At 39.0% G+C, this 14773-nt stretch overlaps 1 protein-coding gene across 1 annotated transcript in view; it reads left to right on the top strand.

Annotated features, from left to right (window-relative positions):
• The window catches only part of tacr1a (tachykinin receptor 1a), a 60317-nt gene that overhangs the window by 25484 nt on the left and 20060 nt on the right, over window positions 1–14773 (top strand). Inside the window, exons 3-4 of the mRNA XM_054774196.1 lie at window positions 12288–12438; window positions 14253–14449. Of these exons, the coding sequence (XP_054630171.1) occupies window positions 12288–12438; window positions 14253–14449 (348 nt within the window). The remainder of the gene's footprint in view (window positions 1–12287; window positions 12439–14252; window positions 14450–14773) is intronic.

Raw genomic sequence — 14773 nt, 5'->3', positions numbered from 1 at the left:
TGCAGACGGATTAGTTGTATTGGTGAAAGAAACACGAGCAATGACGAAGGCTGATGACAACTTCTGTGTTTATCCCACTCAGCAGCCAAGCAGCCATTTACAGCCTGTTTTACTGCTTCTGTTGTATTTCTCCATGGAAATAAAGCTTATGATTAATTGTGCAGCAGCAGTTTAATTTGTTCATGATGGGATTGCTTCCGCACATATTACTTTTTTAATGAAAAAGCCTCAGTAGAACATAGGAGCTCAGTGAACGCGCAACATCTGCTAAGATGATCCAGGGAAGCCGAGTTGCTGATTAGGAGCGACTCGGTGAGGTCTCCCACATTGCCCCACTACAAGTATTGTTCCGTGCAGCCTGCTGCGATGTAGACCATCATACAGAGATTTGTGCCTAATATTTTCACCTCGTCATGGAGCTTGATGTTGGAGGTCGTCGGATTTGCATGAGTGGCCATGATGCATGTGCATGTAATTGTGATAGACGCAGTAGGAGAGAGAAATAATGTTGTGGGAGGGACAAAAAGTGAGTAAAAACCATGAAAAGTAAAATAAATATGTTTAGAAATACAGTGGAACCTTGGTTAGCATCATTAATCCATTACAAAAGGCCGGACTCTAACCAAAACGTACTCTAACAGAATCTGTTTTTTAAAATAATGTAAATCAATTTAATTAAGCCACAAATGTTAACGCAAAACATGTTTTTATAGTTATAGTTATACATTCAAATTATGCACATACATTGAATGAAAGGGATAAATGAGCATTTAAGGTTACTTTTACCTTCATTGAAGACGTGATTGTTGCCAGAGATACAATGTGGCAGTGAGATCAACACAGACACCACCTTTGCGTTTTGCTATTTATTTGCTAGTTATTTCTTGAATTCAATAGTGTTTCTCACCTCACGTCTCTGCTTTTCTTATTGATGACAGTGCAAATTAAACCAAAAATGCGTTGCAAGGGCCAGCATGTTGATAAAGAAGGTGTGAAACACTTGAATTCAAGACATAACTCATAGCAAAACATAAAGGTGGCGTCGGTGTTGACCTTGTGTTGAGGGCTTTTGCTGGGAACACTCAAGGAGAAGAAGTACGCCTGTTCACATCTCGAAAAGAGACCATTCGCCATTGGCAAAATTTGTGGGACAAGTATTGTAATACTGCCCCGCAAATGGAAATAAAGAGTCAAAAAACAACAAGACATTCGACCGTGGAAAAGCGTGCCCCTCTCTTCACGTGCGTTCATGGCTGTGCTTGTTTGCACCTGGTTGCCGGTGTCGCCCGCAAGTATTCTCCACATGAATTGCTTGCAAAACATGGATTGCAGTCACTCGTCTTTCTAGCCTGTCTTGCAGCCGATCTGTCAGTTTCAATAAGTAAATCCATATTTTCTGACTCCATCTATTCTAGGAATCTTTTAATAACAGTATGGGGTTTCATTCCAGGGCTGAATAAGCAGCGATTGCTGCTCACTGGTCTTTTATTTTGCAGTCTGCATAGTCAAAAACAACGTACTTGTGGTCAATTTTTGTGTCATCCGTCATCCCGGACGAGCCTGGCTCAAGGGCCACAACCAAAAGGAGACACAGCGAAGGTACAATTAAACAAACCATACTTTATTATAACCCCAATTAAGCCAAATTAGACCAAATCCAAATGTTAACTAAATAATAAGGCAGTGTAGGTGAATGTCAGTATAATGTATAGCGTTGGGTGTGTATGCATGGAAGTGTGTACGTATGTTGAGGAATGTAACCCTTAAGTTACAAGTTACCAAACCAAAGTTGGGAAGATAACCTTCAACATGTTCCCCCAGGAGAGAGAGTGATTAGTTGGCAGCTGGAGCTGCCACAGGTGGTCCAGATCGCCCGATTAGCCAACGGCACCTTCAAGAAGACCCCAGGGGCCATAACATATCATACTCATCACAACACAATATCGGTGAATGGTATTCTTGTTGGTTGGTTGGTTTTAATTAATTTCGAACATGCATACAGCATACATTGCATGCTTTATGTTGCAAGTCTCAGTTTCACATGTCCGAAAGGGGGTAGGAAGAAGCAGAGCTTATTTAATCCTACCCCCCTCTTCGTATCACATCAATTGCTAATACATACATGTGTATACATGCATTACACACATATACAGTATACAGGTACACACTTAAAAAATATATGTTTCTTTTTTCCTTTTCCTTTTCTTTGTATTTATCCTATCCTTTCTCCCCTGTTGATATCCACATCTCCTGGACCTCCATTTAGTTTGATGAAAATTTTACCATTGTTGCCCCAAGTGCTTTGAATCTTTCCCTGCTTCCTCAAGTCTCGCGCTTTCTTGGCGATGTCGGCATTGCGTTTTGTCAGATGCTCAATCATGTAGACGTTTGTGCCTCTTAGCTTCTTTGCCTGTTCCCTGTTATGTCACTTTTTTGGCTTTGCTGCGAGCGCACAGCTGCATTTGTTTGAATCTGGTTCCCGGACCCTAGTCTGGCAGTGGTGTCACGGCCAAGATGGCGTTGGCTCAGAAAGCTCGCTGCGGCGGGGTGTCAAAATCACCACTTTGTTTCACTCTTATTTTGTAGTTTATTTATCTATGACAGAAGTATGACAAAAAGGTTTTATTAAGTGAGTACTTTCATTTTGTTTTTCAAACATTTGTTGGTGTCCTGAATACTTGAAATGTGCATATTTTTTTTTACTAGTAGGCCGCGTCCAACCACAAAACAGCAAGTTTTGTTAAATCATTTTTAAAAACCGTGATTAGGTGAAAGCGTGAATCAAAGTGCAAAGTGGCGAGGGATTACGGTAAAGTACACTTCGGGATGCTTCACAAATTTGGACAATGGGAACATTAAAAAACAACTTACCAAAATTAACTGAATTGCGTGGCAGGAATGGTCTTATTGGGAGCAAATTAGCTTCTTCTATGTAAAACAATAATAAACCCGAAGGGGTATGTGGGTATTTTTAGCACTTGCTTCAAGATTCAGGTGGCAGCATAACATGAACGGATACATGAAAGGATACAAAGCATGCTTGTGCACTTTAGCAAATACATCAAATGCTCCCTTGTGGTTGACTTGTGAGAGCTGCTCCGAAGGGTGACATTGACCCAGTACATCCTCTCAATACCCTCTAATGGCCACTATCCTTCTTTTGAACCTCTATTATGTCAAACCAAAAGCAAGAAGACAGGATGCATTTGTAGCATGTTGAAGAAAGGCAGAATAGTACAGCAAATGAACAAATACAGTACAATAAATATACAACACAATACATGTTTTTGGAGCAGCTGCTTCTCCTTCCAAGACACACAATGTTAGGTCAAGAGGTACTTGGACAGTGACACTTTTTACAACCTCAATGGATTTAATGTGTAGTGGAACCACATATATTAGCGATTCAGCATCACAGCCCTGCAAATTCACAGGTTTTTGTTATTAAAACAACAAAAATATCTGCAAATAGGCCATATTTTCCACAGAAAACACCCTATGTGGGTAATAATTTATAAATCTGTGATAAGACAGGTAAAATGTACAGCATACATGTACCACTGTTAAAAAAAAAGCCTACAATTTTTCCATGTTTATGCCTTTATGCATCATTGATCTTTTTTTCCTCAAACATTAAAATTTTCTCAGCAGTCCCTGACTTGTCATAGTCGCTGTGAGACACAAAAATGAAACATTTGTAATCAAAATTTTAAGACCAGTTGGAAAAATTGCAAGAATTTATATTTCGCACTGTTGGATGTTGCAAAAAGAAGAAATGGGAGTGAGACGAGTAAGTAATGAGTAAGCGATTTTTTGCAAATAAGCATTAAAGTGAAATAGGTTGTTCATCAGCTGATCAAAAGTTTAAGATCACAGCTTTATAAGCCAAAATGTTGGCAAAAATGTGCAGTTCACAATGCCCGCTGACAAAGGACTTCTTCCAGAGGAATAACCCCACTCTTTTGGGACCTATGTGTTCCCGTGATCTAAATCTAGTTGGGGATGGATGGCAAGGGAAGGTTACAAAAATGGACATCAGTTCCAGACAGTGGATGCCCTCCGTGAAGCCATCTTCACCACCTGGAGCAACATTCCCTCTAGCCTCTTGGAAACACCGGCATCATGCCCAAACCAATTTTTGAGATGATTAACAAGAACGGCACAGCTACTCATTACTGAGTCCTTTTTTGAACATTTTATTTCTTCAGCTGGTGAACAGCCTCTTTCATTGTAATGGTTGTTTGCAACAAACTGCTTACTCCAATTTTTTTTGGGGTCACTCCCATTTCTTCTTTTTGCATTTTCAAGCTCCATGTAGAACCTCCTTAAGATCCAACAGTGCAAAATGTAAATGCAATTTTTGAACTGGTTTTAAAATTTTGATCTGGAGTGCAGTGCACTTATAGACACTCAGTACACTCAAATTCACACCTACCGACAATTTAGAGTCTCTAATTAACCTAGCATGCATTTTTTTGGAATGTGGGAGGAAGCCAGAGTACCCGCAGAGAACCCATGCACGCACGGGGAGAGCATGCAGACTCCACACAAATACAAACCCACGATCTCCTGACTGTGAAGCCAGCATGCTAACCACTAGACTGCTGCACCGCCCTCTATTTGAAACCAACACAAAAAAAACGTTGTTTTTTTTTTCATAATTTGTTTTGTAAACAAAATCAAAAAACATATATTACCGGGAATTAAATCAAATATGAAGAAGATGGATAATAAGCATATAAAGTTGATTTTTACGATTCAACCCGGAAGTAGTTTTACATGGACTTGGGTGTGCAGGTAAACAAATGTAGAATAAGACAGAGGAAGACCAAGACAATTAAGAATACACTAAATGGTACGTTTGTGGTGGTGGTGCAAAAATCTAAATTCAGCCACTCTCCAAATACTTCTGGATGTAACTTGATAAAGTTGACCTGAAGTTTGTTCTCCTCCCCTGTTTGCATTTTTGTCCACATTCCCACTCACTGTATACAGCACTTCCAGCCAACGTTTAAAGCAAGCCTTCATGTTTGGTAAAGAGATGAAGCAGCAGCACCACTGTGTATAATTTGTCAGTGATGTTATGTGCTGACCAAGGTTTTATTGATTCAGCTTGAGTGACTGGAAGGCGACAGAGTGCAGCCTCTTTTTTCATAAAATCTCAACCTTCAGGCAGAGTGGCGGTGTTCTCCCAGGAGATAGCTGTGTCAGCTGCGTACAAGATCCTACTTCAACCACTTGCCTCCTAACAGATGACAGTCGGGATTTTATAGACATGTTGCTTTCCTGTGCTTCAGTGCCACCACAACCCTGAGATTTATGAAGTATTTTATTAAAAGAAACATACTACTGCCGTACTGGGATCCAGGATTCCAGCAAGGAATACATACTGAAAAATCCATACTGAAAATGAAAGGATGCAAGGACCGCTTTAATATTTTTTAAACCAACACATGTAGATGTGCTACACGCAACAAAAATATAAACGCAACACTTCACTTTTGTTTTTGCTGTTGTTTTTCATAAACTGAACTCAAAAGGTCTCAAACTTATTCTATTTACACAGAAGGCCGATGTCTCTCAAATATTATTCACAAATGTGTCTAAAATGGCCACAATAAAAGGCCACTCCAAAATGTGCAGATTAACTGTATTGCAGGTGGTCTTCAATATTTCAACTCTGTGCGACTGAACGTTTATGCATTTTATTGTCATGAAATTGGCATTTTTTCTTTTTAGAATACAACATTTTTTCTCTTAATATTTTGAATTTCTTGTAAAATGTCTGCTGTTTTTTTTCCTTTTCTGCTAATGTTTTTTTTTCAGTTTTCCAAATATTTGAACTTTCTTCTTGAGAATGTTCCTGTCATAGTTATGACTTCATTCCCATAACATTTGGACTTTATTCTCATCATATTTGTCAACTTTTTCACCAACCCAATTTTACAAAAATTACAACTTTGTTGTTCATTGTTTTGTTTTTTTCTAGTAATATTATGACTTTAAAAAACGTCTTTCTTTCTTTCATATTTCAACTTTATGCTACAAAAATGGCATATTTTTTTTGTCAAAATATTACAAGCTAATTATCGTAAAATTGCAACTTTTTTGTCATTAGATTTTTTTCTTAAAATTTTTAAATTATTTTGTTCTCGTAACATTTCTTCAGTTTTCCATTTCTGCTGTTGTTTTTTTAATTTTCCAACTATTTAAAATCTCATGTGAATTTTCTTCTTGTCATGACTTTATTTTGACTTTATTGCCATAATATTTTTACTTTTATTCTTATAATATTATAACTTTTTCCGCAACCTAATTTTCCAAAGATCACAATTTTATTTGTTGTTTTGCCTTTTTTTCTTAATATTATGACTTTGAAAAAAATCACATTTTTTTCTTTCATATTTTTTTGCGACTTTTAACGTTTTTTTGTCCCTCATATTGTTACATTACTGTGGTGCAATTATGACTTTTTTCTTGTTAGACTGACTTCAAAATGATGTTTTTTTTTTTTTTTTCATTTTTGCTGTTGTTGTTTTTTACTTTTTTTTCTTAATTTATATTTTTAGAATTTGCAGCGGCCCAATAAACAAAAATGGCTAATGGACCCCGGGTCATACTTTGGACACCCCTGTTTAAAACAATCAAATTGGTGGTGGTCAACAACCTTTTATGCAGTATCCATAATTCCATATTCATGTTGCAAGAGTTGTACAGACTACCTTCAGGCTTCAGTCCAGTGAGCTCAAAGTTTGGACAATCCAACAATTGTTTTCCCTTGATTCCTCCCCTCTTTGCAATGTACTTTGGTTTGTGCGTGCACAGTCATTGTCACCCTGATGAAAGCCAGTACTGTGAATTTCTGCGCTATTAACATAATTGTACCTAATAGCCACGGAAATGGCCTGTGAGGCTCATCGGCAGCGTTTGCAGAGGAGAAAACAGTCTGTGAAGGGTGAAGTCCCTCGTGTTTCATGTTACACAGGTCAAAATTTGTACTTTTTTTCCCTAAATCATCTAAAATACTTACACATACCCGTCCATGTATGCTACATAATGAGACACACTCGTGATGCTGACATGACCAAACACTGTGTCTGTGACCAATTAGGCATGAAGCGAATTGTCACATTTGTTTATTTCATAAAGTCGTTAAAATCCCTGGACAGTTACTGAAGCTGTGGTTGACATGTTTCAACTCCATCTAATGAGCTTATAAACAAAACCACAGAAAAAAAACAACAAAAAAGACCCTACTAGAGCCTGATGTAATCATTTCCTCTAGAAACGATCTAGACTTCTTCCACACCTTCCCATAACTCAGCGCAATAAAGAAACAATAAATTGCATCAACTGTATATTCATTACATCTTAACTGTATTTAAATGAACTAAAGGTAAAGTAGGATTCCTAATTAGAGCATAGAAAAATTGTTTGCAACCTTCTAAGTACGGATTTAACATTATTGAAGCTTTCCAGACATGAAATAACACCCCTATAGTCACCTTTACACCCCATCCATCCATTTTCTATGCCGCTTATCCTAACTAGGGTGGCAGGGGTATGCTGGAGCCTATCCCGGCTGACTTCGGGCGAGAGGCGGGGTACACCCTGGACTGGTCACCACATATAGAAAAACAATCATTCAACGGAGATGCGAACTCAGGTCTTCCCGATCTCCTGACTGTGTGGCCAACATGCTAACCACTCAGCCACCGTGCAGCCACCTTCACACTCGTATTACTCAATATAGTAGCCATAATATTAAAATAATAAGAGAAAATAAGCCATTTGAGACATTTATGTTTGTGTTACTATAAATATGTTCCCTAGGGGAGCTGAGTTGGTGATGGACAGGAAGTCGTGTCAGCGGTTCAGAGTTGGGTTACAGCTTGGCGTGGGTTACGGCCGCAATAGTAGCCTCCGTTGTGAGATCATTCAAACCTGCAGTAAAAGCCTGTAGTTCTGGCAATCAAGTCTGGTGCTTGGGAGTCTAACTCAACATTACAGTAACATTACTGACGCCTGGTGACCAGTGTAGAATATGAAATCCGAAGCGTGAAGTGGCAAGGGATACCTTGGCACCTTAGTGGACTGACATACAGTTCACAAAATTTGAGAGCAGTCGGTTGAAAATCATTGACAACAAATGGGGGGAGCCACAACTGCCAAAACAATTTAGTTCAAAATCACCCCGCAAGTGTTATCATATTGAAATTGTATGCTGCCGTCTGGCTAAATGCACTCAAAATAGCCTTTTGACCACAGGCATACGTGCCACAAATGCTAATAATAAAAACATGGCAGACACTTTCACAATGAAGAATGTTGTACTGTTTGTTTTAGCGCTGCCAAAACGCTGGCTGGTGTGTGTGGCAGAAAACAATTGCTAACTCCAAAAAGGAGTCCTATAGTTGCTCTTTTCGTCAAATGTGGGGCCTTGAGCTACTGCAGCTCCACACGCATACGTCTATTAGAGCAATGGTGCCCAAAGTGCAGCCCCGTGGCCATTCTAGGCCCTGTTTTTTTATGGTCCTTGGGATATTGTAAATATTAAATTAATTCATTATTAATGAGATCTATTTTTAAATGTTGCACTAATTTGTTTTGTCACCTGTAACACAAAGCTAAGATGTGGATGTTTTGTTCAGCTAGCACATACTGGATACATTGGATTGCTTTTAGCAGATTTCATGTACAAAATGTATCAAAGTGGTCCCCATGCATTCTGTTCATTTTTCTGTAGTTTTGATACCTCTATTAGAGTCATTAGAACACTACGTTTTTCACATGACTCGAAGTTACATGCTTTAGAACAATGATTCTCAACTGGTGGGTCGCGAACCTGTTTTCAGTGTGTCACGGATCTTTGCCGAAGAAATCATACGAGAATGATCTTGCACTTTTATTCTAAAGGAGTAAGATGGCGGCGTGACTACAGTAGATGCAACAGCCCCTCTCTCTCCGATGTGTTTACATTTTTGCTTTCGCTGAAACACGTGTACTGTCGGAAGTTGCATTGGCAGCAGCTCTTTGCGAATTTTAAAACCACGGACAACCAGGAATCATGCGGTGGTCCACCTCAGCCTCGACCCCCACTACTGCGCTGCAACCGCATAGAAAGCACTGTGGGCGGTGTGAGACGAAGCAGAGGGATCCGGGCTAGGCTAACAGCTAACCCGTACAACCCGGCTTGTCCATACAACGCTAATGTAAGCTTCTGATTCGCCAGCCTCTGATTCGATTCGAAGGTGGAATTAAACTAATATGCAGGGAGACTGTTTGTCTGTTCTCCATGTGAAAGCATTTTTGGTAAGACATTACCTAGGGCTGGGAGATATATCGATATTGTAAAAATATTGATACTTAAGCACGATATCAAAAGACTGGATTTGCACTGTATCTCCCTCATCCCCACATGCAGGAGGAGGGAGGAGGGACGGAGCAGAAGCCTGGCGGCTCCAGTCGAAGCGATAGAGTCTGAGGTGGAAGAATTAGTCATCAAGGAATAAGCGGTGGCTCGGTAATGTGGCGGTATTTCGAATTCAGAGCATAAAAAAATCTTTTTCACCACCTTAAAATTTGGCACAAACTCCAATACGAGGAATGTGTGAAGCTGTGCGCTGTCTGCCACACGCTTGTTGCGTTCCTCATGAAAGGATAAGCAAGGTGGTGTGCTATTAAAAAGAGGTGTCCTATCACATAAGATATGGTCCCCGTTGCAACTGTGGAAATAACTGCTTTAAAAACCTGCTGAAAACTATGGATTTGCCATGTCCAGCGAGCTTTGCAGTCACAATTATTTAGCACGACAAGCTGTACCACAAATGTACAAGGAAGTACTTCCTTGTCTAACCAAAGACAGTTGCTAAGCCTGATGCATTTGACAGGTTGGTGTTCCTGGCACAAAATAAGGACATGCTTGTATCTTCTAAAAATGTTTACCTAAAAAAAACTACTGTTCAATTGAAAGTATTTTTGAGTTGCTGACATTTTAAAATTTCCTCTTAAACTGGGCACTCCTTCATATTTTGTTCTTTTGTTATTACCTGAGGATTTGAGCATATCCAAATGTTTTCTATAAAATAGATTATACAGTAGACGCCCCTACAACGTAAATAATCCGTTCCAAGAACTTTTATGTTATAGGGATTTTATGTTATACGAAGCGTAAAATACATGTAAATAGCCCAATCCATTCCAAAATCTTCCCAAACTCACACCTTTGGCCCTTCAAAATATTCAAAGTCCACCAAATATGGTGGGAAAATATAAGAAAACGTTAGCATAAACATAGTAGAGTAACATTCCAATATAAAATAAGGTAAATAAGGTATAATGGTCAATGGGGAACGGCCGTATAGTCTAGCAACATCACTTAATTTCATACCACCGTCATGCTTCTGGATTATTTCCTGCTTTGTTTCGATCGACAACTTTTCCCTTTTTTTCTTCTCACTTACACTTGGTTTAGGGCCCATGACTCCGGTAATTTTAACACAAAGAAAAGTAAACAAATTAAGAAGAGATTTCAATGCGTGCGAAGTTTAAGGGTGACTAAGATGAGGAAGGGAGCTCACACACAAACATGGACGCGCTGGATAAGTCAACCAATGAGATAAGAGCGTAGGCGGTGCCCCGATAATCAGCCAATGAGATGAGAGTGTAGGCGGTGCCCCGATAATCAGCCAATGAGAGCGTGCAGCCAGAAGGCATCACCAAGTGTACTCTGTTAGTCTCTCTGTCGCTTGCACCGACTTGACGCTTTACGTTATATGGAATTCCTTACGTAATACGTTGCGAAAAATTTACTTAAATTCTTTACGTTCAGTGGAATTTACGTAAAAGGAGGTTTACGTTATGCGAGGTACTACTGTATTCGACTTTTTCTATATTTATTTTAAAAAGAGATTGGCACACTTTATTTTAGAAAAAAAATTTTTATGTGCATCTTGCATGAAGCTTTAAAATTTCAAAAAACATGTTAAGTATTTATTTTGCTAAAACTTGACACGCATATTTGGTCTAAACTCATTGGATGAACAATTGGATTAATAATTAATTGTTGTACCAGTTAACATTTTAAAAAGATTACAACTTTTACAGGTGTAAGCAGGTGTAAGCTGTGTAATGTTTTGCGGCTCCAGACTTTTTTTCTTTTTTTTTACTGGAAGAGGAAGCAAAATGGCCCTTTTGATGCTAAAGGTTGCCGAACCCTGATCAAGACAATATTAGACCTGGTCCAGTTCAAAAACCACTGAACTAAGACCGGGAGTCTCATGCTCAGTTTCCCTGGGAGTGGCTGAGTAGAGTCTAAGTGAGGCTGGGCCGCATCAAGTATTGAGAGCTCCCAGCATCCTTTGCAGTACTTGTTTTGTAAAAAGTTGCTTAAGTTATGTGTTTAAACTTAAAGGAAAACTGCACTTTTTTTATTTTGCCCATCATCCACAATCCTTATGTGAAACATGAGCATATACTGTATGTCTTTGCCTTTTCTGTGCGTTCTAGAGATAGAAAAGCAGTTTGCATAAGGGAACTAACAATGGACGTAATTGGACACACCTATTTTGACTCTATCGCCCTCTAATAAACATCTAACAACATTTTATTATTTTATATACATGCTGTGACCATGCAGTAACAGCTACATTCATGATAATATGTAATACTTATAGTATTTTGCCATATTTTGATCATTTTAAACATTACCAGAACTTCTTTGTGAAGTTCTTCTTTGTGAAATCAATGCGCCCACGCATTGATTTCACATAGCCCATAGGTCGAAACGAATGCTACTTCCGTCAACAACAGCAGCATAGAAAGAGCGTGTCTGTTTGCTATTACTAATCATGGCAGACTTCATGAGACGACGACTACGACTACTTGTGGACAAATGAGGATTCAGAACCCTATCTTTTGGAGCCTGAATGTGCCTGAATGCTCATAGTTATTGTGGGTGTTTTGGAGACTGCGTTGATGGACTTACTGTGCTTAAATAACAGCGCCCCCATGTGGTGTATTTGGCAGATAAATGACAGCACACGTAATACAGCAGTATCACAGAAGTGGTGCATGCCAAATTTCCACCTTTTTTATTTTCGGTAGTTGACGACTTAGCTTACACAAACAGACACAAAACACATTTTACATTTTGACTGTAATTTTGGTATCTTTCAGATTAATTTCACACCTACAAGCTTCAACGACAGAGTCTTTGATAGGAAGAAGTTTGCCCTGGTGATGGATGGAGCATCCTTGATTAACGAAGAGTGCATGTATTTCCGCAGGTATTATGTGTGTGTGGCCATCCTCATCTACTTCCTTCCCCTGATGGTGATGGGCTGTGCTTACCTGGTGGTGGGACTGAGCCTCTGGGCCAGTGAGATCCCAGGAGACTCTTCAGACCGCTACAAGGAACAGCTGACTGCCAAACGCAAGGTACGCTCAGCTTGTTGCCTTATCTTATCTTGTAAAAATAATGAGGTTCGTGCATTCTTATTGTGTTGTGTATTAATGTGGAAATGCAGGTTTTATTTCTGTTGTTTTCTAATAATATTACACATTTCATGAATGTAAACAGTATAATTCATTTGATTTATTGACCTGTTTCCATTAAGGGCGGAAGTGTATTGAAAAATCAAAGTATTTACGAGGCAATTGATGTTTTTAATTGTGTAAAGAGGCTAGAAAAAAAAACATATAGCAGCCTTCATGTCAGCCTTGTGTTATAGGTGACATTGCGTATTGTTATTAGTGGGGATGCTCCGATCAGGGTTTTATGCTGCCGATTCCAATACTGATCATCGAGGACTAAAAACGGCTGATACCGATCACATGGCCAGGGGCGCCGTATAAAGGGGTAAAGTCAGGACAATTCCAAGGTCCATTATATAGGTAATTACTAACAAACTAGTAATACTAATAAAATTACCGCTTACTAATAAAATTTGTAACGTGACGGGGGGGAACGGGATTTTTTTTTTTCATGGGACCCAGAATTCCTGGCTGCCATCCCTGCTACTGGCTATATGACTTGAAGAAAGGAACCATAAAATCACCTTTATTTAGACAAAAACATATTCAACTTACTTTTTGAAGACAACATATATCACTGGTGGATGACACGCCTTCTTTAAGGAGACTTTGGATATGAGAGTACATTGGTGGAGCTTCCAGGTACGTGAGAAAGCACTCAGCGAAGCCAGTGTCTTCCACTGCTGAGAAAGGCTGATCATCTCGTCCGATAAAATCAATTATTTTCGAGTTATTAGCTTAAGCTTCTGACTGTTATACACATACGGGCGAGTGTTGTCCTCATGGCTGCGTTAGCTGCCTCGAAAACTCACCATACTCCGTCAATTGTTTGTTCTTCAGAAGCCGTATTAAAGCTTTTTAACGTGTCTGTCGTTCCACACGACAGACATGATTGTTATTGTTTTGTGGGAGGAGAAAGTGGAAGGATGATGCTGCCAAAGACGTTAGTTACATCAAGACGCTGCACGAAAGATCGCTGTGGGCTGCAGTAGTGCACCCGATCGGAGCGACACTAGTTATTACTGTTATTAATATAGTCCAACCCGTTTAAGTTTATACATCCATCCATCCATTTTCTATGCCGCTTATCCTTAAAATACAACATAGTGTTTTTGAATCGTATCTTAACTCGATGTGTATGGAAGAGTTTACCACAAAGAGATTTACATCCATATTTATTATAGGTAAAAAATTATTTCTATCTGTGATTAAATGTGATTAATTCTGAGTTAAATGTGATTAATCATGATTAAATATTTTAATCGATTGATAGCCCTAATTGTATTATTATTAAGTGTAAAGGTGACTATAGGAATTTTACTTTATGTCTAGAGGGCTCTAATAATGTTAAAAATAGTATTTAGAAGGTTGTGAACAGGTTTTCGATGCTCTAACTACTTAAATATTCCATTTATAAACCAGGAGTCTTACTTCACGGAAATTCAAACATTTTTAATAAATATTAACGTATAGGCAAGTACATATCTTCTTTTCCTTTTCTGCTCACTTCTTTCTGAAGCTTAATCCTTTTTAACACCAAGATGTTTTGGACAATTGTATGCTTTCAACTTTGCAGGAATTGTCTGGGAAAGTCTCTTTTCTGTTCCAGCGTGACCCAGAAACAGAAAACTGACCTCAACCTCATTCAACACACTTTGGATGGACTAGAACATGGATTACGATGCAGCAGCATCACGTGTGACTTGTTTGTGTTGCAGGTGGTGAAGATGATGATCGTGGTCGTTTGTACATTTGCCATCTGCTGGCTGCCCTACCACGTGTACTTCCTGTTGCACCAGTTTTTTCCCGACATGTTTGAGGAAAGATTCATCCAGCAAGTCTACTTGGCCATTATGTGGCTGGCTATGAGCTCCACCATGTACAACCCCATCATCTACTGCTGCCTCAACAACAGGTCAGCATCTGCACTCACCATATATACAGCACAGTAGATCCCTGCCATTTGCAGGCCTTCTTGCAAAATTATATTTGGTAACAAGATATTTGGTATACAGAAAGATTTTTTCAGCTTTTAATTAAACAAATGCTTTTTTCCAAACAGGGCTGAACACTGTGTGTAATATGTCAAGTTAAACAGTAGTAGGGATGGCTACCTTTCACATTTGAACCGAAACGGTTCAAATGTGTACTGTTATCAGTACTCAACGGTACCAATTTTTGGTACTTTTGTGTGTGTTTATGTGGTAATTAAAAAATAGTATATATTTTTTTCAATGTA

The sequence above is a fragment of the Dunckerocampus dactyliophorus genome, chromosome 4 (assembly GCF_027744805.1).
Source record: "Dunckerocampus dactyliophorus isolate RoL2022-P2 chromosome 4, RoL_Ddac_1.1, whole genome shotgun sequence".
Classification (NCBI taxonomy): Eukaryota; Metazoa; Chordata; class Actinopteri; order Syngnathiformes; family Syngnathidae; genus Dunckerocampus; species Dunckerocampus dactyliophorus.
The sequence above is the reverse complement of the archived record's forward strand: the minus strand, read 5'-3'. Positions and strand labels throughout refer to the sequence as shown.